The sequence below is a fragment of the Ochotona princeps genome, chromosome 15 (assembly GCF_030435755.1).
Source record: "Ochotona princeps isolate mOchPri1 chromosome 15, mOchPri1.hap1, whole genome shotgun sequence".
Lineage (NCBI taxonomy): Eukaryota > Metazoa > Chordata > Mammalia > Lagomorpha > Ochotonidae > Ochotona > Ochotona princeps.
This window is the reverse complement of record NC_080846.1, coordinates 367,337-392,139: the sequence shown is the minus strand read 5'-3', so window position 1 is coordinate 392,139 and position 24,803 is coordinate 367,337. Positions and strand designations below refer to the sequence as shown.

Here is a 24,803-nt window from a genome sequence, read left to right as displayed (position 1 = left end):
CCAAACCCGAGCACGCAGCGCCCCGGGACCTCGGCCAGCCGGGGGCCACCAGCAGGTGACAGCGCCCCGGCGGCCTCCCCAGCCCTCCCCGGGGGCACCCGGCACCCGCCGCTCCGGATGCGGACTGACGGACGAGCCAACCAATCACGAGCAAGCCTGAGGGGGCGCGGCCGCGATTGGGCGGGGCTTCCTGTCGGGACATAAAAGCTTCCGGCCGGAGCGGGGCGGCGGATGGCGGCGCTGAGAGCCGCCTGCTCCCGGTCCCTCGGCCTCGGGGCCTGCCGCCCGCGGCCCGCGGCCTGCTGCTCGGCCGCCGCCATGGAGCCCGAGGCGCGCTGGCTGGCCGGACTGCGCTTCGACAACCGCGCCCTGCGCGAGCTGCCGGTGGAGACGCCGCCGCCCGGGCCCGAGGGCGCCGCGCCCACGCCGCGCGCCGTGCCCGGGGCCTGCTTCGTCCGCGTGCGGCCCGCGCCGCTGCTGCGGCCGCGCGTCGTGGCGCTGTCGGAGCCCGCGCTGGCGCTGCTGGGCCTGGGCGCGCCGCCCGCCGAGGCCGAGGCCGAGGCCGCGCACTTCCTCAGCGGCAACGCTCTGCTGCCGGGCTCCGAGCCCGCCGCGCACTGCTACTGCGGCCACCAGTTCGGCCAGTTCGCCGGGCAGCTGGGCGACGGCGCCGCCATGTACCTGGGCGAGGTGTGCACCGAGGCCGGCGAGCGCTGGGAGCTGCAGCTCAAGGGCGCCGGGCCCACGCCCTTTTCCAGGTGGGCGCTGCGCCGGGGTGGGCGCTGGGCACTTCCTGCAGGCGGTCTGCCCAGCCGCCGGGCGTTGGGGCAGCAGGGTTGGGGCGGGGTGCCCGCCCTGTGTCAGCGGGGTGCCCGCCCTGTGTCAGTGGGGCGTCCTGTGCGCGGGGTGCCCGCCCTGTGTCAGCGGGGTGCCCGCCTTGTGTCAGCGGAGTGCGGGGTGCACTGTACGTGGGGTGCCTGTCCCTGTGGGTGACCATCCGTACACCGTCCCTGCCTCCCTCCCTGCTCGCTCACTTGGTTTAAAATAAAACAATCCACAGGGCAAAGTCTTCAAAGGGGAAAGCCCTGCGGTGGACTTGGCAATGATTTGGCAATGATTTCTTTGAAGTGACCAGAATAGGCAAGTGAACAGTGAATAAGTGAACCAGGGGACAAGAAAGGTTTTTGGGTAAAGAGGTGCCAGTGGCAGTGAAAGCCACAGCTGGAATACACATCTGTGTGCCTTGCAAGGGGTCAAAATGAAGAATTCAGAGACTGCTGGAATGATGAGCAGACCAACGATCAAAGGGAGACAGGACGACAGCAGGCATTTCTACGGAAGGTGCGGGAGACCAGGGTGGCTGAGCTGGCAGTGACGACCCACTGGGAGTGTTGTGAGGACAGGGTGACCGTGCACACGGGGAGTGTCATGAGGACACAGTGACTGTGTACACAGGGAGTGTCATGAGGACAGTGACCGTGCACACGGGGAGTGTCATGAGGACACAGTGACCGTGCACACGGGGAGTGTCATGGTGAGGACAGAGTGACCGTGCACACGGGGAGTGTCATGAGGACACAGTGACCGTGTACACGGAGAGTGTCATGAGGACAGAGTGACCGTGCACACGGGGAGTGTCATGAGGACACAGTGACCGTGCACACGGAGAGTGTCATGAGGACAGAGTGACCGTGCACACGGGGAGTGTCATGAGGACAGAGTGACCGTGCACACGGGGAGTGTCATGAGGACACAGTGACTGTGCACACAGGGAGTGTCATGAGGACAGTGACCGTGTACACGGGGAGTGTCATGAGGACACTGTGACCGTGCACACGGAGAGTGTATGAGGACACAGTGACCGTGTACACGGGGAGTGTCATGAGGACACAGTGACCGTGTACACGGGGAGTGTCATGAGGACAGGGTGACCGTGCACATGGGGAGTGTCATGGTGAGGACAGAGTGACTGTGCACATGGGGAGTGTCATGAGGACAGAGTGACCGTGTACACGGGGAGTGTCATGAGGACAGGGTGACCGTGCACACGGGGAGTGTCATGGTGAGGACAGAGTGACCGTGCACACGGGGAGTGTCATGGTGAGGACAGAGTGACTGTGCACACGGGGAGTGTCATGAGGACACAGTGACCGTGTACACGGGGAGTGTCATGAGGACAGGGTGACCGTGCACACGGGGAGTGTCATGGTGAGGACAGAGTGACTGTGCACACGGGGAGTGTCATGAGGACAGAGTGACCGTGTACACGGGGAGTGTCATGGTGAGGACAGAGTGACTGTGCACACGGGGAGTGTCATGGTGAGGACAGAGTGACCGTGTACACGGGGAGTGTCATGGTGAGGACAGAGTGACTGTGCACACGGGGAGTGTCATGAGGACACAGTGACCGTGTACACGGAGAGTGTCATGAGGACACAGTGACCGTGTACACGGGGAGTGTCATGAGGACAGGGTGACCGTGCACACGGGGAGTGTCATGGTGAGGACAGAGTGACTGTGCACACGGGGAGTGTCATGAGGACACAGTGACCGTGTACACGGAGAGTGTCATGAGGACACAGTGACCGTGTACACGGGGAGTGTCATGAGGACAGAGTGACTGTGCACACGGGGAGTGTCATGGTGAGGACAGGGTGACCGTGCACACGGGGAGTGTCATGGTGAGGACAGAGTGACCGTGCACACGGGGAGTGTCATGGTGAGGACAGAGTGACTGTGCACACGGGGAGTGTCATGAGGACACAGTGACCGTGTACACGGGGAGTGTCATGGTGAGGACAGAGTGACCGTGCACACGGGGAGTGTCATGAGGACAGGGTGACCGTGTACACGGGGAGTATCATGGTGAGGACAGAGTGACTGTGCACACGGGGAGTGTCATGAGGACACGGTGACCGTGTACACGGGGAGTGTCATGAGGACACGGTGACCATGTACACGGGGAGTGTCATGAGGACACGGTGACCGTGTACACGGGGAGTGTCATGAGGACACGGTGACCGTGTACACGGGGAGTGTCATGAGGACAGGGTGACCGTGCACACGGGGAGTGTCATGGTGAGGACAGAGTGACCGTGCACATGGGGAGTGTCATGAGGACAGGGTGACCGTGCACATGGGGAGTGTCATGAGGACACGGTGACCGTGTACACGGGGAGTGTCATGAGGACACAGTGACCGTGTACATGGGGAGTGTCATGAGGACAGAGTGACCGTGCACACGGGGAGTGTCATGGTGAGGCCAGAGTGACCGTGTACACGGGGAGTGTCATGGTGAGGACAGAGTGACCGTGTACACGGGGAGTGTCATGGTGAGGACAGAGTGACCGTGTACACGGGGAGTGTCATGGTGAGGACAGAGTTACCGTGCACATGGGTAGTATCATGAGGACAGGGTGACCATGCACACGGGGAGTGTCATGAGGACAGAGTGACCGTGTGCACGGGGAGTGTCATGAGGACAGAGTGACCGTGCACATGGGGAGTGTCATAGTGAGGACAGAGTGACTGTCCTATTTGTACTGCTTGGCCCTTTCCCACTGCCGTTGAGCTCCTAAGGGAGGGAGATGGTTTCCTGAAGATCCACAGTGCAGGGACCGCAGGATCTCACCACACTGGCTATGGTCGCTGTCCCAGCTCTCTGTGGGTACTGACCACACTGGCTGAGGTGCCGGCTCCTCTGGCTGTGGGTGCTGTCCTGGTCTCCCTCTCAGGTGATGGGTGGGGACCCTGAGTCCTTGGGCCACCCTCTAGCTTCAGGAGCAGGAAGCCAGCCGGGATTTCTACAGGCTGTGCCACGGGCTCCTGGCCGTGCTGAGGGCTCCTGGCTGTGCCAAGGGCTCCTGGCCATGAGGTAGGCTCCCGGGCCGTGAGGTGGGTTCCTGCCCGTGACGTGGGCTCTTGGCCGTGAGGTGGGCTCCCGGGCTGTGCCATGGGCTCCTGGCCATGAGGTGGGCTCCTGGTCGTGAGGTGGGCTTCTGGCCATGAGGTAGGCTCCTGACTGCCGAGGGCTTCTGGCTACCAGGTGGGCTCCTGGCCGTGCCAAGGGCTCTTGGTCATGAGGTGGGCTCCCAGGCTGTGAGGTGGGCTCCTGGCTGTGATGTGGGCTTCCGGGCTGTGCCATGGGTTCCTGGCCGTGAGGTGGGCTCCCAGGCTGTGCCATGGGCTCCTGGCTGTGAGGTGGGCTCCCGGACTGTGCCATGGGCTCCTGGCCGTGAGGTGGGCTCCAGGGCTGTGATGTGGGCTCTTGGCCGTGCCATGGGCTCCTGGCCTCAAGAGCAGTAGCTGCTGCTACGTGCATGCTGGGCTCAGCCCCTGGCTGGCCCTGGCAGCACTGTCACCTGTGTCCCTGCAGACAGGCTGACGGGCGCAAGGTGCTGCGATCAAGCATCCGTGAGTTCCTGTGCAGTGAGGCCATGTTCCACCTGGGGATCCCCACCACGCGGGCTGGGTCCTGCATCACGTCTGAGTCCACTGTGGAGCGTGACATGTTCTACGATGGGAACCCCAAGCACGAGGCCTGTGCTGTCATCCTGCGCATGGCCCCCACATTCATGAGGTAATGCCTGCCGGGCTGTGCCCAGAACCGCACCTGCCCTGGCCTTGGGGACATGCCTGTCGCCTGTGAGGGGCCCTGCAGGCCGTGGATTAGGGCAGCTCGGGGAGAGGCCCTTGGTTTCCTGGGTCGCAGTCTTGGCTTGTGTGTGGACACTTGAGCTGGGCCATCCCTGCGGGCAGCTCAGGGGAGGCACGCGGGGCTGTCCTGCGGGGCCCAACAAGAACACCAGCATGAGGCCGACAGGGAAATGGCCTCGGGTCATGTCCGCACAAGCCCCAGCATGCTGGCCGAGGCCCCTGGGTTGGAACCCCTGTGGCGGACTCCTCTCCAGGCCCAAGAACCTGAGCCAGGCTTGCAGAACGTGGCTGTGCCGCCCCCCAGGGCTCCAGGACCGCACAGAACCCTGGCCTCCCCCGGCCTCTGGGAGGGCCCCAGGGCTGAGGGGGCCTGCTGATGCCAGGCTGCGTCACGTCTGACGTGGCACACACGTGGCTCTCTCCCCAGGTTCGGGTCCTTTGAGATTTTTAAGTGCGCAGACGAGCTCACGGGGCGTGCGGGCCCCAGTGTGGGGAGGAACGACCTCCGGGTGCAGATGCTCAACTACGTGATTGGCTCGTTCTACCCCGAGGTGCAGGCTGCCCACACCGACCCCGTACACAGGAACGCGGCTTTCTTCCGGGAGGTGGGTGAGCCAGGCAGTGCCGGCCCCCTGTGACACCCCCGCCAGATTATTGCCTCGCACAGCCCCAGAGCCGGCGGCTGCCATACCTACTGTCCAGGCTGGCAATGGGTTAGCCTTGCAGGGCCCAGTGGGACCCTCATGGTTGGGGGGCACCACAGTCCTAGAGCCGGCGGCTGCCATGCCTACTGTCCAGGCTGGCAGTGGGTTAGCCCCGCAGGACCCAGAGGGACCTTCATGGAGGGAGGGCAGAGGGAGGTGCAGTGGGAATGATTGGCTGAGATGGGAACCTTCCCCCTGCTTATAGCACAACTGGGGGCCGTCAGCCCACCTATGCCCCTAGCCTGGACTAGGGGGCTGTGGTTAACATTCATGTGGGTGAGGGGGAGGGTTGGGGGAGCAGCCAGGGTCCCTGCGGATACATCTACCATGGGGTCAACAGGCTGATGTATGTGGGGCTGTGTTCTGATCCACGTCTGTGCTGTTGGGCCAGGCTCCTGGCTCTGGCCAGACATCCCACCCGTATTCCCAGACACAGGGCGCACAGCATTTGCTCCACTCCCCCGCCCCAGTCAGCAGGGCCAGGAGGGCTGTGCTGCCCGTTCTTGGGGCACTGTGGCCATGCTGGGGCAAGGCAAACCCAGGCAGCCACCTAGTGTCTAGGGGTGCTGGCTGGTGGCCCCACATGGCTGTACCATTGCCAGTCTGTGGGCTCATGCTCGGGGACCCTGGACACAGTGACCTGGGCCCCCTGGTGCCAGCAGTGTGGCCACCTGTTGCTCCCCCTGAGGGCCCCTCCCTGCCCAAAGTGTCAGGAATATCGTATCCAGATTTCTCTGGTTTCTGTGGAAGTGAGAATCTGAGCTTATGGAACAGAAGGTGCAAGTGGCCCTGGGCCTCAGGGACCAGCTGTCCTCTGTCCTGCAGGGCGCCCTGAGCTGCCTCCTAGAGGCCTCAGCAGGAGGGCAGCTGGCTGCTGGGAGGGAGGGGGCTGTGCAGCCTGGGGCAACGGCAGCTGTCCCGACACAGGTGACCAGGCGCACGGCCTGGTTAGTGGCCGAGTGGCAATGTGTCGGCTTCTGCCACGGTGTGCTCAACACGGATAACATGAGCGTTGTGGGGCTGACCATAGACTACGGGCCCTTTGGCTTCCTGGACAGGTGAGAGGGGCGGGAGCAAAGTGCTTGGCCCCTGAGGTGTGGGACTGCCTGCATGCCTGTGGCCCCCTGGCCTCTCCTGGCCACCCCCACCCCCGTGTCTCTCTCAGGGTGAAGGACCCCACACTTAGGCCCTGGGAGGCGGTAGGGAACGGCCCAGGTGAGCAAGGAGCCGAGCCTCCCCAAGGCACTGCCACGTGGGTCTCACCCACTGCCAGGCATGGGGTGTGGCAGGAGGCAGGGCCACCCTGGGCAGGTGGGGAGTAGCCACCAGGCAGCTGTCCGGGGGTGTCTGGTATTCAGCACTGCTGTTTCCTGGTGACAGGTATGACCCCCAGCATGTGTGCAACGCCTCTGACACGGCCGGGTACTATGCCTACAGCAGGCAGCCCGAGGTATGCAAGTGGAACCTACAGAAGCTGGCCGAGGCACTTGAGCCCGAGTTGCCCCGTGAGCTGGGGCAGGCTGTCCTGGCCGAGGAATTCGACACCGAGTTCCAGAAGCACTACCTGTACAAGATGCGCAGGAAGCTGGGCCTCGTGGTGACCGAGCGGGAGGAGGACACATCCCTGGTGACCACGCTCCTGGAGACCATGCACCTGACCGGTGAGCAGGGCGGGCTCCGGCAGCCTAGGTCCCTAGTGGGGCCTTGTTCCACAGTAGCCGTTGGAACCCTGGGATGTAGGACTACGTTGGGCTCCCCCACAGCCCAGCTTAGCTGAGTGGAAGGGCCCCAAGTGAGTCCTTTCTCAGTCTCCCTGCAGGGCACAGTGCTGCCCGTGAGTTCCACTGGCACCTGTGCTCAGTGTGTCTGGCTCCAAGTGGGCACTGATGGCTCACTCCTCAGAGGTCCACAGTGTGTTGGGCACCTGGCCTGCTGGGCTTAGCCCTGCCCTGACAGCTGGCAGACACCTATGCTGTCAGCTGCTATTTCATGGGTGCCCACCTGGCCAGGGCTCCCCTGTGTACATCAGCAGGAGGCTCAAGCAGAAGTATGGGGGCTGGAACCCAGGCTCTCCAATATAGGCCAGCCTGGGCATTGAACCAAGCATCACGCTCCCCCAAAGCTTGGTGCCATGTTCCAACTGGGCACAAGGGCAGGCAGCCGCTGCTCACAGACCCCAGGGCCCATGCTATCCTGACCATGGGTAGATCCGGCTGGGGTCTTAGGCTGTGGTAGCCATCTAGGGGGACGGGGAGCCAGCTGAAGATCTGCGTGTCCACTCTGTTGGCTGCTGCTCTGTTACTGAACATGGCTCGGCAAGGTCTCTACCCCTAACCAAGTAACCAGGGGCCTGGCCTGCCCAGTTTTGCTCTGTGCTTGTAAGATGTGTGAGAAGATGGGGGGAGGGACAGGTCTTCCATCTGCTAGCTCACCTCCACATGGCCACAGTGGCCAAGGCTGGGCCATGTGCTTCCTCTGGGTCTCCCACGTGGGTACAGGGACCCAAGGACACAGGCCACGCTGCACTGCCTCTACAGAGGCAGTGTTAACAAAGAACAGCTGGACTTGAACCAGCACCCTGTGGGATGCCCGTGCCACAACACAGCCCCTTGTCACAACTTTATTTTTAAGAGAGAGCTTCCATCTGCTGGGTCATTCCCAGGTGATCTGACAGCTAGGCGGGAGCCAAGAGCCTCTCCCAGATCTCCCTCCTGGGCACGGGGAACCAGTACTTGGGATGTTCAGTTTTCCCAGGCACATTAGCAGGGAACTGGAACTCAGACTGGGACAGAGCTGCACCCTAGCAGCAGTCCCAGCTACATGGGGTCCTGGCAGGCCTGGGGGGGGGGGGGGGCGGGGACAGGAGCCGGTGTGCCTTGTGTCCCAGGGGCCGACTTCACCAACACCTTCCGGGAGCTCAGCTCCTGCCCCGTGGAGCCGGAGTCGCCATGCCTGCCTGCATTCCTGGCCAAGCTGACTGCACAGTGCGCCTCGCTGGAGGAACTGAAGCTGGCCTGCCAACCTCGCATGGACCCCCGGTGGGTGGGCTGGCGTCTGGGCAGGTCCTGAGTGGGCGCTCCAGTGACTGAGCGAGGGTCCAGCGCTGTGAGGTGGAGAGCTTACCCTTGGGGTCTGGCCAGGCCATGGGTGGGGGCCTCCAAGCCAGTGCCAACTATTAGCTGACCCGCAGGCAGCTCTCAGTGATGCTGACGTTGGCACAGTCAAACCCCCAGCTGGTGGCACTGCTTGGTGGGCAGGCCAGTGTCACGCGTGAGCTGGAGCGCATGGAGCAGCGGGCCCGGCTGGAGCAGCTAAGTCCAGCAGACCTGCAGGCCAGCAACAGCCGCCACTGGGCCGACTGGGTGCGTGTGTACAGGTGCGTCCTGTGGGGGCAGGGAGGGGGCGTTTCAGGTGGTGGGGTGCACCGCAGGCTGTCCTTAGCCACCCCTGGGGATGCAATTCCAGAGCCCGACTGCAGCAGGACGCCGAGGGTGCAAGTGACTCTGCCGCCTGGCAGGCCGAGCGCCTGCGCACCATGCAGTCCAGCAACCCCCGCTATGTGCTGCGGAACTACATGGCGCAAAACGCCATCGAGGCTGCTGAGAAGGGCGACTTCTCCGAGGCAAGCACCCCTGCCCCACAGGACCGGGGAGGGAGCAGGGTGCCCGGACACCCCTCACCCGCCCTCTCCTATAGGTGCGGCGCCTGCTGAAGCTGCTGGAGGCTCCCTACGGTGAGGGTGAAGCAGAGTCGGCCGACAAGGAGCACCGTGACAGCGCCAAGCCTCCGCTGTGGGCAGCCGAGCTGTGCGTGTCGTGTTCCTCATAGGCCTGCCTCTGCCTGGCGCTGCTGTGCCCCACCCCGAGTAAACCCACAGCTTGGAGGCTGCTGTGCGTGTGGTCACTGGGTCACTGGGGTCCCCTACCTGGGCCGTGGGCTTTAGGCGTCCTGGTAGTAGTGGTTGAAGTTGATGCGCAGCAGAAAGTCCTCCAGATGTGGCTGGTAGCCGCGGTTCACCAGCTTGGTCACCACTGGGGAGGGAGGCACTCAGACCTGCCCGCCCCACCCCGCCCCGCCCCGCCCCGCGCCGGAGGGGCCTCACCTTTGAAGAGAAAGTGGGAATAGTACTTGAAGGCATGGTAGGACTGCTGCATGAGGGCGAAGTTGGGGTGCTCGGAGCCGCGGGGGCCGCCGGCCGGGCCCCAGGGCTGGGAGATGAGCTGGCTGCGGAATTTCCGCACAAGGCTGAAAACGCTGTGGATGATGTTCATCACCGGGGCAGCCTTCTCGGTCAGCAGACCCCTGCCGGGCACAGCAGTCAGCGTGGGTGCTGCCAGGACCAGGGGCCAGCCCGGGCACCGCGCCTCACCTGAAGACAGCCTTGTGCAGGTACTCGGCATGGGCCCGCTGGATCTCTTCCAGGTCGCCCACGGTGGCCAGCCTGGCCCTGAACTCGCACCAGGTCACGTGCAGGATCTGGTTGGCAATGTAGCCCTGGGTGACCTTCACGAAGTGCTGCATCTCATGCTTGAACAGCTGCAGCTGGCGGAACTGCACCGAGTGCGCCATGTGGCTCAGCAGGGCTGCGGGAGGGCAGAGGGTGAGCCCCGGGCCACCGCTGGCTGAGGGACAGGCCCGAGGGACAGGCCCAGGCGGCCTCACCCGTGCGCTTGAGGTGGAAGCAGATGTCCTTGAGCGTCCACATCATGAGCTTCAGCTGCAGCAGGAAGGAAAAGATGGCGCCGTACCTGCTCAGACAGCCGTCGGTGATGACGATGTTGAGGGGCCAGTCCACCTGCCGGGGAAGCCCAGCTCAGCGCTGCCAGGCACGGCCCCCGCCCTCACCAGGCATCCCAGGGCACTGCTGACCTTGTATCTGAGCTCCAGGCAGCTTAGCACGTCAGGGGCGTTCGGGGCGAAGGCCTCGGGCAGGTGCTTGAGGGCGAAGGAGAGGTTGGCAGCGAGCGGCGAGTCCCCGTGCAGGCTGCACTGCAGCGCCTTGCTGAGCACGGTGTGGAGGAAGAGCGGGCTGAGGAGTTCCCCAGGACTCTGCCCGGCCCCTAGCTGAGGCAGGGGAAGGACACACGTCCAGAGCGGCCCCCGCACAGCCCTGGGCCCAGCAGCCACCTCTCCCCGCAAGCCTGCCCACATGGCCATGCGTCACCTTCTCAAACAGCAGGTCACTGAGGGACTGGGCGAACTCGCCGTCCTCCATTAGCAGGAAGTGCCGCAGCGCCTCAAAGTGCGCCTCGAGCTGCAGCTCCACAAAGAAGTAGTCAACCACGGCCTTGTTCACCAGGGAGATGCTGTGGGCGGAGGCAAGGACCACTCACTAGGCCCTGTCCACCAGGGAGATGCTGGGGTGGGCTCGGTGTCAGGGGTGTAAGTGGGGGACGGGCCATGGCGGGGTGGTGGGAGGACCACTCACTGGGCGGCCAGTGGGGCCGAAAGGGAGCGGTTCATGAGCACGGGCAGCGTCAGCAGCTCGCTCAGCTGCACGGCGGCCTCATCTGTGGCCGACTGCACCTGGGGGTCCACCGGGAAGGCAGAGGCCCGGGGACGCAGCTGACGGATCAAGTGTGCGGCAGGCGCCTCTGCTGTGGGGACAGGACAGCCACTGGCACCTTGGGAGGCCGTGGCCCGGCGCACCCCCCACCCCCGCCAGCCAGGCCACTCACACATGGCCTCGTAGTTGTCGGGGTAGTGCTCTGGGTGGTACTGGCTGGCCAGGCCTGCCAGGTAGGCCTGCTCCCAGTCGCGGCGCCGGGCCTCTGCCTCTGCCTCCGCCTCCGCCTCCACCAGGCCCGGGCTGCTCTGGGCAGCTGAGCTTTCCTGAGAAAGATGACCACAAAACACTGCATCCCAGGCCAGCTCCCTGCACCTGCCTCCCTCCCACACAGGGTGACCCAGCCTGACCTGTGAGTTCAGGGGCAGAGGTGGGGAGGTGTCTTCAGTGTCCCCCCTCCTGGGACCTACACAAGCAAAAAGGACAGGAGAGCTATGAAGGGCAGGAAGGGTAGCACCACCTCCCCCGCCCCCTCCCGGGCCCCGCAGTCTCACCCTGACCTGGCGCCTCCCCGAAGTCACCATCTTGGGGGGCATCCAGCCCAGCTGTGGTACTCTCCCCACTGCCTGGACCCAAGGGGCAGACAGCGGGCAGAGCCCCCTCACAGGAATGCAGCTCACCATCCAGGCTGAGGTCTGACTGCAACGCAGGGGGGCTGGGACTAGGTGTGCTGGCCTTGGTTTCTGGGGAGGGCCCTCCCAGCATCAGGTGCAACTGAGGGGGCTGCCCGTGGACGCTCCACCGAGGCCGGGTGGGGGCCACGTCCGACACATCCTCCCCCAGTCTAATGCTGGCGTCGGACACGTGCCCGTGGACATTCCACCGAGGCCGGGCGGGGGCCACGTCCGACACATTCTCCCCAACCCTGATGCTGGCGTCGGACACGTGCCCGTGGACACTCCACCGAGGCCGGGCGGGGGCCACGTCTGATATGTTCTCCCCAACCCTGATGCTGGCGTCGGACACGTGCCCGTGAACATTCCACCGAGGCCGGGCGGGGGCCACGTCCGACACATTCTCCCCAACCCTGATGCTGGCGTCGGACACGTGCCCGTGGACACTCCACCGGGGCCGGGCGGGGGCCACGTCCGATATGTTCTCCCCAACCCTGATGCTGGCGTCGGACATGTGCCCGTGGACACTCCACCGGGGCCGGGCGGGGGCCACGTCCGATATGTTCTCCCCAACCCTGATGCTGGCGTCGGACACGTGCCCGTGGACACTCCACCGGGGCCGGGCGGGAGCCACGTCTGACACGTTCTCCCCAACCCTGATGCTGGCGTCGGATCTGGTGAGGCAGGTTTGTATTCTGGCCAGGGCAGGGGTCTCCCCAGAGACTTGGGACAGCATGGTGGAGCTGACGGTCTGCAGAGCTTCTTCCAGCAGAGGTGCCACAACAGTGTGGGAAGGCTGCTGCCCCTCAGAGCTGGAGGGCAGGAAGTCTCCCAGACTGAGGCCGGCCGAGGTTTCAGCCCCCACTTCCGGGGCCTGGACAGGGAGCAGCATAGGCACACACTGGCCCAGACTGAGGCTGGCCGAGGAGGGTCCAGAGTCACAGCTGGGGGATGGTGGGTGCTCACAGCCTGTCGACGTGACCTAAAACAGGTGCAGCACACCAGCCTCATCCTTCTAGCCAGGCCTGTCTTGAGGCTCAGCTATGTCCAAGGACAAGAGGACATGGCGGGCTAGGTGCACCAGCCCAGCTCAGACCACCCGGGCCGCCCTAGGCCCCTTACCTGGGAGTGCGGTGGGTCCACCCCAGGTGGCACCGGAGATGTGCATGTCTCAGACACCGTGTCCAGCAATGCCTGAGGTGAAATCGATTGGGACAGGCAGCACTGCACAGGGCTGCAAGCCCATCTTGCCACCCGCCGTCCGCAAAGGGACACATCCGTGTTCAGACAGCTCACTGCCCACATCAGCACAGCGGCTACCCACTGGCTTCCAGATACCCAGCCCCGTTTCACCCCGGGGCTTCCAAGAGGCCCACAGCCACCAGCAGCCATCACCCATGTCCACGCTACCTGGATATGTCTCTCGTCTTCCAGGAGGAAGCGAAGCCGCGCCTCCCCCAGCCGCTGTCTCTGGGTTCGCCACAGCGCCTTCTGCTCGCGCCGTGCTGCCTCAGCAGAGAGCCGGCTGTAACGGTCCTCCAGCGCCTGTCTGGAGCCACGGCACAAGATGCCTATCCCAACAGTCCCCTCACCTGGTACCTCACCATGGCTGGGACCCAGGGGTCCCTGGCCCAGGCCCAGCCCTGTCTCCTGCCAGCAGCTGGGGGGGACCACCACAGCAGACTGGGGGACCCAGACAGCAGGTGCACAGCCAAGACACATGACTACCAGGGCAAGAGTCTCCAGGGAACAAGGCCGCCCTCTGAGCAGGGAGAGATGCAGAGACAGCCACAAAGCCACAGCACCCGGGGTGCCAGCTGCTCCCTTCACTCAGCAGCAGGTGCTACAGGCCCCCAAGCCTGGTCATTCCCAAAGTAGAGAGAAAACAGCCAGGCACAGCCTTTCCAGGCACCACAAACAAGACCTGGGGCTGGACAGGAAGTGACCAGCTCTCCTAGTTTGCAGGACAAGCTGGTGACACCATCAACACCCAGCTCCCTGCTGGGGCAATCAAGAGCTAAATGGGCAAGTACAGCCACTACCTGCTACACTTGCCATCTTGTGGGCAACACCAGTTCCAGTCCCAGCTGCTCTACTTCCCGCCCAGCTCCCTGCTTATGGCCTGGGCAAGCAGCAGAGGACGGCCCAAGCACTTGGGCCCTTGCATCCATGTGGGAGACCCGGAAGCTCCTGGCTCCCAGCTTCAGATCAGCCCCGCTCTGGCTGTTGTGGCCATTTGGGGAGTACACCAGCAAGGGATGGAATCTAACTCTGACTTTCAAACACATAAATAGATCTTTTTAAAAAACTACTATATTGACCAAAGCCTCGGACAGCCACTCAGCGCTGCTGCTGCCCACCTGGCCTTCCTCTCCTGCTCCTCCTCCAGGGCCCGCAGCCGCTTCTCCCTGTCGCGGAGCTCACGGGCGTAGCTGAAGTCGTCGTCCAGCTCCTCCTGTCGGGCCGCCAGGCGCCTCTGCACAGCACACAGCCGCTGGAACCCCCACCTCCTGCTCCCTCAAACCCCAGCGCCTGGGACCCCCAACTGAAGCTCCTTCATAAACCCCAGGGCCTGGGACCCCCACCTCCTGCTCCCTCAATCCCCAGGGCCTGGGACCCCCACCTCCTGCTCCCTCTCAAATTGCTCTTTCAGCTTCTGGAACTGCTCTCGCTTCTGGGCATCCAAGGCCTTCTGCTCCGACAGCTGCTGATCTGCACCGGGAGGGCAAGGATTAGGGTTGTGAGGGGCCCCGTGGGGCTCCGCAGGGCCAGGCACCACAGGGGCACAGTCAGGGCCAGGCTCACCGCTCAGCTCGCTCAGCACCCGGGAAGCCGCTTCCCGGGCATGGACAATCAGTTCTTGCCTCGCAATTTCCATGCGTAATTCCTAAAGAAAGCAATTGTAGGCAAAGTTCCTGGTGTCTCCCCCCACCTGGATGGCTGGGTCGGTGGCTGAGTCTGGGGCACCACCACTGCCCAGCGCTGTCCACTGCTGTCCACCACAGCTCAACATTGCCCACTGCTGCCCACCACAGCCCAACGCTGTCCACCACTGCCCACCACAGCCCAACGCTGTCCACTGCTGCCCACCACTGCCCAGCGCTGTCCACTGCTGTCCACCACAGCTCAACACTGCCCACTGCTGCCCACCACAGCCCAACGCTGTCCACCACTGCCCACCACAGCCCAACGCTGTCCACTGCTGCCCACCACTGCCCAGCGCTGTCCACTGCTGTCCACCACAGCTCAACATTGCCCACTGCTGCCCACCACAGCCCAACGCTGTCCACCACTGCCCACCACAGCCCAACGCTGTCCACTGCTGCCCACCACAGCCCAGCGTTGTCCACTGCTGCCCACCATAGCCCAGCGCTGCCCACTGCTGCCCACCACAGCCCCAGCAGATTCAGGTTGTACTGACACTCAAGCTGGGGACACAGGGCAGACACCTAAACCACAAGGTGCCATGACAGGCTGGTTCTAGGTCATTGTCACCTGCCCTACACAAGCACAAGAGGTCTCCCTGTGGCCCACCAGGTGCCAACCCCAGCAGGGGCCTCCTGGCCCTGCTCCAGACAGCACTACACAGGGGCACCCAGAGGCTTCTTGGCCTGGCCCTTCCAGCAGAAAGTGCTGCCCAGGGCACTGACCAGGCCAATGAGCTTGAGAACCCCCCATCCACCACCCACTGGGTTGCCAGGAAGGAGGGGCATACCTTCTCCTCCTTGCTGATGGAACTGTGCCGGGCCACCCTCTCCATGCGCCCCACATACACGGCACAGTCCTTCTCGATCTCCTTCAGCTCCTCCAGGGAGAAGATGACTGAGATCCGAGGCACTGGGATGCTGGACCAGCACAGGTAGTGCTGGGGGAGGGGGAGAGTGTGGTGAGCACAGCTGGGGAGGAGAGCAGTGGTGTGCCATGCAGGTGCACAGAAGGCAGACTCAGACAGGGGGCCTGGTAGCCTGCCAACAGCACTGCAGCAGCTCTGGGCTCTTAGGGCCCACGTTTAGGGGGTCACTGCCACCACCCAGCCCCAAGGCTGTCCCAGGCCTCACCTGTGGGCAGCAGAGTCTCAACAGGTTGACCGTCTTCCCACACACATACACGTCGTGGGCGATGTGCCTCAGGAACACAGGTACACACTCCTCCACCTCCCTCGAGAGGAGCACGTAGCCGTGGCTCCAGTACAACTTGTCTGCAGGCAGGTCGGAACACCAGGTGCTGGTGTAGCAATGACCAAACCCACGCCCTCAGGCCCATGGGTGCAGTGCCCGGACCCTCGGGTGCAGAGCTCAGGCCGTCAGGCCCACGGGTGCGGAGCCCAGGACCACGGATACAGAGCCCAGACCCACAGGTGCAGAGCCCCGCCCATGGACACACAGCCCCGCCCTCAGCTGTACCTACCTCTGCATCCGAGGTAATCCTGGTTCACCTGGATCATGAACTCCCCGTAGAAGTCCCTGAAGACTCCACTGTACACCCAGTCATGAATGAAGCTGCAGGGCCAGCAGATGAGGGCAACTGAAGCGCCTGGCAGGAGAGTCCCTACCCCGCTGTCTGGACTCAGCCGCCACCACGTGCAGGACTCCCTGTGGTCTCCCCCACCCATGCACCGTGTGCAGGGCTCCCTGCAGTCTCCCCCACCCACGCACCGTGTGCAGGGCTCCCTGCGGTCTCCCCCACCCACGCACCGTGTGCAGGGCTCCCTGCGGTCTCCCCCACCCACGCACCGTGTGCAGGGCTCCCTGCGCTCTCCCCCACCCACGCACCGTGTGCAGGGCTCCCTGCGGTCTCCCCCACCCACGCACCGTGTGCAGGGTTCCCTGCGGTCTCCCCCCCACGCACCGTGTGTAGGGCTCGCAGCTGGTCTTGAGCAGGGACAGCAGCACGGGGTAGTGCTCGTTGCTGCAGTTGTCCAGGGCCTCCTGGTACAGGTAGGACAGCAGCTTCACACCCTGAGTGGGCAGGGGCGGCTGGCTCAGGGCTCAGGGTTGCAGGGTTGGGGTGGCCACCCACTACCCCAGGCTGACCATGCCACCACACTCATCGCCACATGACTCACAGTTGGGAACGCAGCCCTGGGCCCTCCTCCGTTGGTCCCTGGCAGTGCAGTGCCCACACCACAGAGCTCAGCCAGGTACCTGCACCAGGTGGCACAAATAGCATCTTCACAATGACCTGCCCAGTCCTGTGTGCGTCCCCCCATGCTGGTCACCAGGCCACCTGACCTGCTGCCTCCTTGGCCAGGTCACACTGACACAGGCCTTATGAGCAACCCGTGGCCCTCTCCTGGTGTGCGGCGCACATGCATGCTCCCAGCTCCCACCCCCAGGTGGCCGGTGCCCGGTGGCGAGCAGTCCTACGCTTCCCCTCCCCGGATGCCTGCCAAGGCCCAAGGGGCGGCATGTTGCCTAAGTGGAGCCTGGGCCCAATTCTGCAGCAGCCTCGTGGGGCTCCCCTTGCCCAGCAGCAGAACTGCCCCCAGCCCTGAACTCACCTGAGCTGCCGGCCCAGCTTCTTGAAAAGAAAGCCGATGGTGAGCAGGCTGAGGGTGGGCGGCGTGGAGAGGGCGCAGGCCCGGTAGTACTGCAGGTACCGCCGGAGGCCGCTGCTGAAGGCCTGTGGGGACAGAGGCGCTGCAATGGGCTGCCGCAGCCCCCACACGCAGCAGCAGGCCCAGCTGCAAGACAGACCTTGCTCTGACACCGTCCTCACACGCATGACCCCAGGGAGCTTGGTGCAGGTGCTCTGACGGGACACGAGAGGCCAAGCCACACCCTGGTCACACCTGTCAGACTGGCCAGGACCACAAGCCCTCCCTGCTCATGGCACCAGCCTGGCCACTCACGGGCCCCCACCATGGCCTGCAGTCCTTGGGGTCCCTCTCAGGACACCTCACTGCATCAGCTCCTCATTGACAATACCACTGCACTATGGCCAAACGACATTCTGCAACCTAACCCTTCCTGCCTTGGAATACCCTCCAGGGCCCCCAGCCTCCAGACGGAAGTGCCCAGGAGCCCAGCCCTGCACAGGAGCAGAGCTGCCTTGCTGCTCCACAGATGCGTCCTCCCACACTGTCCCCTCACACTGTCACCACTAACCTGTCCTCACACCTGTCCTCTCACACCTGTCCCCTCACACCTGTCCTCACACCCGTCTTCTCACACCTGCCCCTCACACCTGTCCTCACACCCGTCTTCTCACACACCTGTCCCCTCACACCTGTCCTCAGTCTCCTCACACACCTGTCCCCTCACACCTGTCCCCTCACACCTGTCCTCACACCCGTCTCCTCACACCTGTCCCTTCACACCTGTCCTCACACCTGTCCCCTCACACCTGTCCTCACACACTGTCCCCTCACACACTGTCTCCTCACACCTGTCCTCACACCTGTCCCTTCACACCTGTCCTCACACCTGTCCCCTCACACCTGTCCTCACACACTGTCCCCTCACACAGTCTCCTCACACACCTGTCCCCTCACACACTGTCTCCTCACACCTGTCCTCACACCCGTCTCCTCACACCTGTCCTCACACACTGTCCCCTCACACCTGTCCCCTCACACAGTCTCCTCACACACCTGTCCCCTCACACCCGTCTTCTCACACTGTCTCCTCACTCTGTCCTCAATCAGCTACACCTGTCCTCTTCTATGGGCCTCCCCAGCACCTAGGAAGGTTTAGTTCTTGCAAAGACACATCCCCAAGGCATCCTGGTGCAGACACCCACATGCAGCGCTGAACTCATCAAGCAAGATGGCTCACTTGCTGTCTTGCTCTGTTCCCTGCACAGATCACTGGCTTGCCCCAGGCCCCACACTTTTGTCTGCAGCTGTCTCCTGCCAAACCAGGGTTCCATTCAGTAGGGGACAGGCTAAAATCCCCCTGACTTGATCAAACCCCAGGAACTGTGTAGCCTGTGTCATCTGACACACAGGAGGGGAGGGAAGGGTGCACTCCTGCATATAAGCTGACACACAGGAAGGGAGGGGTATACTCCTGGGTGTGAGCTCACACGGCAGAGCGGAGAGGAGAGGAGAGGGAAGGAGAAGGGAGGGGAGAGGAGAGGAGAGGAAGGGAAGGGAGGGGCGGGGAGGGGTGTGCTCGTGGGAGGGGCCCAAAGCACCCTAGCAGCCAAGGCCTACCTGGAATACGAGGCCCTTGCTGTACAAGGAGTCGGAGACGGGCTGCAGCGAGAAGTGGCTCAGGCGCATGTAGTAAGTTCCATACTCGGCCACCTCTGAGAGGAGGCTGCTGACGCTCTCAGGGGACGCTCCCGACACATGGATGCCACGCCTCACCACAAAGGCCTGTGTGAGCTGCGGGGCAGGCGACAGGGGATACACATCCTCAGTGTGCATCTGTCCTAACACCCAGCAAGCCCCTGCTCCCAAGATGCCCCAAAGCCCCTAAAGCAAACACCCAGGTGTCCGATCTGTGTGGCAGGCAGAGCTTCAGCAAGAGACAGAATCTTCTGCCTGCCGGTTCACTCCTCAAGTGTACCAGGCTGGCGCCAGGCCAAAGCCCTGAGTCAGGAGCTTTTTCTGGGTCTCCCATGTGGATGCAGGGGCCCAAGCTGTGTACAGGCAGATCAGCCGGGAGCTGGACTGGAAGTGGAGCGCCAGGACTGGAATCAACCCTCCCACAGAGGACACCGACGCAGCGAGCAGAGAGCACGTGCTGCGTCCCGACAGCCCCTCTGGGGACCCTTGTGTGGCAGAAGGGCTACGGTGTGCTGAGCTGAGCGTGCGGCTGCTGGGCCCATGCCACCAGGAAGCTGTGACAGCAAGCCCAACTCCGGCTCCACTTGTAACCCAGCTTCTTGCTACGTGCCTGGAGGCATAGCCTGTCCAGAGAAAACACTCAAAACACTGGACACTCAAACCATCTACTCCATGTAAGGGTCAACACCGAAAACCAGCAACAGCAGTCAGACTACACGATGGAGCCCACAGCGCTCCCTAGAGAGCTCAGGGCTCCAGCCATGCCTGGTGCAGGGCAGGCTACCACAGCAGGTGCGTCTTACCTGGCACAGGGAGAAGGTGGCGGACACAACCCCAATCAGGATGTTGAGCACGTCCTTCACCAGCTCAGGCTCCTCCACCTGCACAGGGGATGGCGCATGCGGCAGACCCCCGCTGAGCACCTGCAGCGCCCCCTGGCGGAGCCGGCAGAACCTGTCAAAGGCGTCCCTTCCCGCCTCAGTGAGGTAGGGCTCCTCTTGGTGGCCAGGGGGCCTGCCAGGGAAACAGCACAACATCCGTCTAAGGCCGCCTGCCAGCGCCTGGACAGGGCGCAGTCCAGCCCAGGTGGTGGCCCAGAAGCCTCTGCCGTCCTTGAGCTGACCACTCTGTGTGCTATGTACACAACACAGTTACTCAGCTTCAGAAAGAAGGAATAAGAAGCCAGCTGTGTCACGGATCCAGCACCGTTACTGAACCTGGGGAACCAGCACAGGATGGCCCAAGTGCTTGTCCCTGCCCACAGAGGACCTGCTCAGTCCCAGCTGCTGAGGCCAGAGGATGTCCCCGCCCCACCTCTGCTGTCAGTGTGACTCTGCCTTTCCAATAAATGATGCTTTTTAGTATAACATGAGGAGTAGATCTGGCGCCACGGTGCAGTGGGTTGGGGGATACAAGGAGAGGGACATAGGGAGGGTAACACAGGGAAGACACAGGGAGGACACAGGGGGGAGGACACAGGGAGGAGGACACAGGGAGGAGGACACAGGGAGGACACAGGGAGGAGGACACAAGGAGGAGGACACAGGGAAGAGGACACAGGGAGGACACAGGGAGGAGGACATAGGGAGGACACAGGGAGGAGGACACAGGGAGGGGGACACAGGGAGGGGGACACAGGCCTTGAGCTGGCCCGGGATCAGCCCCTCCTCCTCCGACCCGGAGGCCCTGTTTAGGAGCCCCCCTTTCCCAGTAATTACAGCTCAGCTTTGGATGAGCAAACAGGCTCTGTAGGGTCACGCTCCTACTCCAGCACCTGTCTGCACCATCACATAGAGCAGACCTCAGGGCTGCAGTCTCAACAGTGCAACCCACCTCTACCTGGACATGTCCGCATGTACAGGGAGGAGGCCTCAGTTCACAGGCCAGGGCAGGTCAGGCCCAGGGTTGTGGGCACCCAGGGCAGGTCAGCCAGCGAGACTTGGGGCTGTGGGCACCCAGGACAAGTCAGCTGGCAAAGCTCGGAGCTGTGGGCACCCAGGACAGGTCAGGGCAGGTCAGCCAGTAAATGCTGAAGCTGTATGTACCCAGGGCACGTCAGGGCTGGTCAGCTGGCGAGACCTGGGGATGTGGGCACCCAGGAGGGAGGACAGCATGGCAGCAGCCCAGAGCTATGGAACAACACCCTGGACCAGCCAAGCGGCTGCCCCTCAGGTCCCAGGCACTCACGTTCACTCCTCCGGGGCCCTGGCCTCCACGTACGCCCTCTGGATGGGCCATGCACCCCTAGTCCCTGGAAGCCACAAAACCTTCATTCCTGCCTGTGTCTCTCCCAGCTGCTGACGGGATGCCCTCCTCTAGCACCCTAAACACAGCACTGCAGGCCCGGGCTGGGGGGTGCTCAGCCAATGCTCTCAGCGGAGAGCAGGAGCAGCAGGTGCCAAAGCAGGGTGACGAGAGCTGTCACCTGGTGGCAATCGTAGCTCGACTTTGACCCAAACAGCTAAACCTAGGAAAACCCAACAAGGGAAGCTCCACCAGCAAGCATGGGCAAGAGAAGGCACGGACTCACAGAGCCAGCCATTCAACCATGAGGGGCAGCAGAGCGGACTGCAACGCCAGCACCCCCGTGCCAGGGAGCAGGCCAGCCCTGGGCAATGCCACATCCAGGAAGCTGAGCCAGCTAGGGCAGTGGCCAGCAGGAGCCACGGGCTGCTTCAGAGGACCCTAGGGAGCCCCAAGGTCCCATGGACTGGGCAAGAAGAGGTGCCTCTGTGACCGCACCCTCAGACACTCAGAGCCCACAGGGGCAGTGGCTTCTCGGTCCAGACTGCTTACCCAGTGACCACACTACCCACTCCCACGGATGCCAAGAGGCATCTCGTGCGGGCAGTGCAAGGCAGCCCTGCCACCCTTGGTCCTCCCCTCCACATCTCCGACCCCCAGAAGGCAGCAGCCCCTGCACCCTGCCTGGAGGCCACGGGCTCACTCACCACCCAATCCGCTCCCAGCACCTCCGCCGGCTGGGTTCGTAGGTGAGCGCAGCTTCCCACAGGTCCACGTCTGGGCTCACGCTGGGCTCAGACTGGGAATCTGGAGTCAGGTTGGACGCCGACTGGAAGCCTTCATCCTCCCATGGGTCCAGGCTTGGCGGGACCTGGGAACAGAAGAGCCAAGCCTCATTCCCGTCCTTCCTGGTCTCCTCTCACTTGCCAGCACAGTCCACGCTACACTCAAGTACTCGACAGAACCAGCCACCAAGACCACCCACTCCCAACCTCACAGGACACAGCCTAGACGCAGCTCAGGAAGAAGTCCCGAGACCTTCCACAGGACATCAGAAGACTGGAGACTGTGTGGGAAGCAGCACAGAGGGCCCTAATGAAGGAGTGGCGAGTGCGGGCCAGAGGTGCACAGCGAGCAGGAACACCTGGTGTCTTGGAGCAACCAAGTCCCAATGCTAACTTTCCTCCACATCTCCACTGGGTTGTAAATGATGGGAGAAGGCCCCCTAAGCCCAAGGCTTCTCCTCTCTCCCTTTGTTCAGCCTGGCTGTGTTCTCTTCCCTTTTGGCTTTGTTCAGGTTTAACAGACAGGAAAACCATCCCTAGAGACTCTAAGTTCCACCCAAGACAGTGATGAGCAAAGGCCTGAATGTCCTGGCCTTAGTCACGAGAGCTTTGTCACCCCGGCTTTTCGGGATATGAAAGTCTGTGTGTTCTTAGACAAAGGGTGTCAGCCTGCAAGAGTGGGTGACGGCCGCAGTACAGTTTAATAAAATCGCTTCTCCGTTAAGCATCTTCTCACTGATCAATCAGTCCTGACACCCTAATGCATGAGGTGGCTTCTGGGCCCCCATGTGGCTGCTGCAGCTGGACCCGCATTGGAAAATGGGCCACCCACACAAGGGTGAAAAACAGCCCGGGACAGGTGTCCGCTCAGTGACAGGACACTAAGTCCACAACGATTTACTCAGCAGTGTAGGGGCGTCCCTCATCACAGTCCTACAGCACTGCATACACAGCACAGGCAAGTGGATCATGGTGTCCCGCACCACAGCCCTGCGGCAGCATGGGCGCGTCCCGCACCACAGCCCTGCGGCAGCATGGGCGCGTCCCGCACCACAGCCCTGCGGCACTGCATACACAGCATGAGCCAGTGCATCACACACTTGAAACGTGGCTTCAGCAACTGAGGAACTGAAACGATGGCTGTTTCCATTAATTCAAATTCACACAGCAGGAGCCTGTGCAGGGGCACTACAGGCTGACCGCCTGCGGCGTCAGTGTCCAACACAGGCACTGGTTCATGTCCTTTGCAGCTCCCTGCTAGTGACCTGAGCAAGCAGCACAGGACGGCCCAAGTCCTTGGAGCCCTGCAGCCACAAGGCAGACCTGGAAGAAGCTCCTGGATTCCAACATCGGACCGGCTCGGTCCTGGCCATGTGGGGACTGAACAAGCAGATGCGAGATCTCTTGGGCTCTCTCTTTCAAGTAAAATTAAGCAAGTTTCCAAAAAAAATTCTTTTTTTTTTATTTATTCATTTCTTCTTTTTTAAGGTTTATTTATTTTTATTGCAAAGTCAGATATAAAGAAAAGAGGAGAGACAGAGAGCAAGATCCTCCGTCCGATGATTCACTCCCAATGGCCAGTGCTGTGCCGATGCCGAGCCAGCCAGCAGCCAGGAACCTCCTCCAGGTCTCCCACACGGGTGCAGGGTCCCAAAGCTTTGGGCCGTCCTCGACTGCTTTCCCAGGCCACAAGCAGGGAGCTGGATGGGAAGTGGAGCTGCCGGGACCAGAACCAGTGCCCATATGGGATCCCAGCGCATTCAAGGTGAGGACTTTAGCCGCTGGGCCACGCCGCCGGGCCCTCCAAAAAGATTTCAAACAGCAGCAACAGAAAGCAAAAGAAATGACTGACCAACGTGGCCAGTTAGGGAAAAGAAAACCACCAGGTGCCAGGACAGCAAGGCCCTCGCGGGGACAGCAGGTGCCTGGGCGGCAGGGCCCTCGCGGGGACAGCAGGTGCCAGGACAGCAAGGCCCTCGCGGGGACAGCAGGTGCCTGGGCGGCAGGGCCCTCGCGGGGACAGCAGGTGCCTGGGCGGCAGGGCCCTCGCGGGGACAGCAGGTGCCTGGACGGCAGGGCCCTCGCGGGGACAGCAGGTGCCTGGACGGCAGGGCCCTCGCGGGGACAGCAGGTGCTTGGGCGGCAGGGCGCTCACACCAACCAGAGCCCTCCTCAGCATTAAGTAGTGGCCAGGCCGGAGCCGTCCTACCTTACCGAGACAGAGGGAGGGCCTCGCGGGTAGACGGGAAAGCAGACGAGCAGAGCCTACCTTAATGGCCAGTCCAGACAGGTCTGCGCTGTCCGGCACGGGAGGCAGGTCCAGGCGGACGTCCATGTCGCGCGCGTCCCTGTGCAATCGGTCTCCAGCCGCGTCCCCGAAGGCGCCAGGCCCCGCGGTGCGCAGGCCGGTGCCCGGGGCGGCCTCCATGGTCCGCAGCATCTCCTGCACCATGCTGCGGCACACACGCTCCTCGCCGGCCAGCAGCGCCCAGGCGTCCCTCTCGGCCGCGCTCAGGGCGCAGCAGGCGTAGCCGGCGTGCGGCAGGCGGCGGCCCGCGGGCTCGCCGAGCGCCCAGCCGCCCCGCGCCGCGGGCAGCGCCTGCGGGGGGCCGCTGCCGGCCAGGCGCACCAGCAGGTCCAGCGCGCCGTGCCCCTCGGCCGCCGGCCCCAGCCGCGCCAGCAGCTCCTCCAGGCGGTCGGCGCGCGCGCCCAGGCCGCCCACGCGCAGCTCGAACGACAGCATGAGCAACCTGTTCCTCGCGGGCAGCGCGGCGGGCGCGGGCAGCGGGCGCGCCTCGTCGCGGAAGAGGCCAGCGAGGAGCGCGCCGTAGGCCGCCCGCTTCAGCCTCCGCTTGGCCCGCGCGCGGCTCACCCCGCTCCGGGCGGGCGGCAGGGCGGCCTCGCACAGCTCGTCCAGCAGCTGCGTGATGCTCGCCATGTCCGGCCCGGCCCGCGCGCCCGCCGCGCCCGCCGATCGCGTCACAGCCGCCGGCGCGCAGG

General features: G+C 63.4%; 2 protein-coding genes across 4 annotated transcripts; one reads left to right on the top strand and one right to left on the bottom strand.

Moving 5' to 3' along the window:
- The first annotated feature begins 220 nt into the window (after positions 1 to 220).
- SELENOO (selenoprotein O) lies at positions 221 to 9,275 on the top strand. Its single transcript, XM_058673238.1, has 9 exons — positions 221 to 758; positions 4,376 to 4,579; positions 5,084 to 5,261; positions 6,288 to 6,418; positions 6,741 to 7,021; positions 8,248 to 8,398; positions 8,551 to 8,736; positions 8,826 to 8,982; positions 9,057 to 9,275. The coding sequence occupies exons 1-9, from the start codon at positions 232 to 234 to the stop codon at positions 9,186 to 9,188; spliced, it is 1,947 nt and encodes a 648-aa protein (XP_058529221.1). The 5' UTR covers positions 221 to 231; the 3' UTR covers positions 9,189 to 9,275.
- TUBGCP6 (tubulin gamma complex component 6) lies at positions 8,612 to 24,801 on the bottom strand. Of its 3 annotated transcripts, none has more exons than XM_058673235.1 (26): positions 24,073 to 24,797; positions 21,726 to 21,889; positions 19,578 to 19,788; positions 18,697 to 18,870; positions 17,041 to 17,162; positions 16,606 to 16,684; positions 16,389 to 16,498; positions 15,948 to 16,039; positions 15,599 to 15,738; positions 15,256 to 15,405; positions 14,346 to 14,427; positions 14,164 to 14,252; positions 13,901 to 14,016; positions 12,951 to 13,089; positions 12,663 to 12,734; positions 11,421 to 12,522; positions 11,277 to 11,332; positions 11,039 to 11,192; positions 10,789 to 10,957; positions 10,525 to 10,666; positions 10,230 to 10,424; positions 10,023 to 10,155; positions 9,730 to 9,943; positions 9,463 to 9,662; positions 9,286 to 9,391; positions 8,612 to 8,743 (listed from the first exon to the last, which is right to left on the bottom strand). In XM_058673235.1, exons 1-25 carry the CDS (start codon positions 24,739 to 24,741, stop codon positions 9,300 to 9,302), a joined length of 4,866 nt encoding a protein of 1,621 aa, XP_058529218.1. In that variant the 5' UTR covers positions 24,742 to 24,797; the 3' UTR covers positions 8,612 to 8,743; positions 9,286 to 9,299. The 3 variants fall into 3 exon arrangements, with proteins under 3 accessions (XP_058529218.1, XP_058529219.1, XP_058529220.1); XM_058673236.1 differs by having other exon boundaries at positions 11,427 to 12,522; XM_058673237.1 differs by lacking the exons at positions 8,612 to 8,743; positions 9,286 to 9,391; positions 9,463 to 9,662; positions 9,730 to 9,943 and having other exon boundaries at positions 10,230 to 10,420; positions 24,073 to 24,801.
- Positions 24,802 to 24,803: the final 2 nt, after the last annotated feature.

Coding starts and splice junctions, on each gene's coding strand:
- SELENOO (XM_058673238.1), top strand. CDS start 232: ATGGCGGCGCTGAGAGCCGCCTGCTCCCGGTCCCTCGGCCTCGGGGCC. Junction 6,419..6,740: donor CCCTTTGGCTTCCTGGACAG/GTGAGAGGGGCG, acceptor TCCTGGTGACAG/GTATGACCCCCAGCATGTGT. Junction 8,399..8,550: donor CAACCTCGCATGGACCCCCG/GTGGGTGGGCTG, acceptor GCTGACCCGCAG/GCAGCTCTCAGTGATGCTGA.
- TUBGCP6 (XM_058673235.1), bottom strand. CDS start 24,741: ATGGCGAGCATCACGCAGCTGCTGGACGAGCTGTGCGAGGCCGCCCTG. Junction 16,499..16,605: donor CCAGGGCTGCGTTCCCAACT/GTGAGTCATGTG, acceptor CTGCCCACTCAG/GGTGTGAAGCTGCTGTCCTA. Junction 14,017..14,163: donor AATTTGAGAGGGAGCAGGAG/GTGGGGGTCCCA, acceptor TGTGCTGTGCAG/AGGCGCCTGGCGGCCCGACA.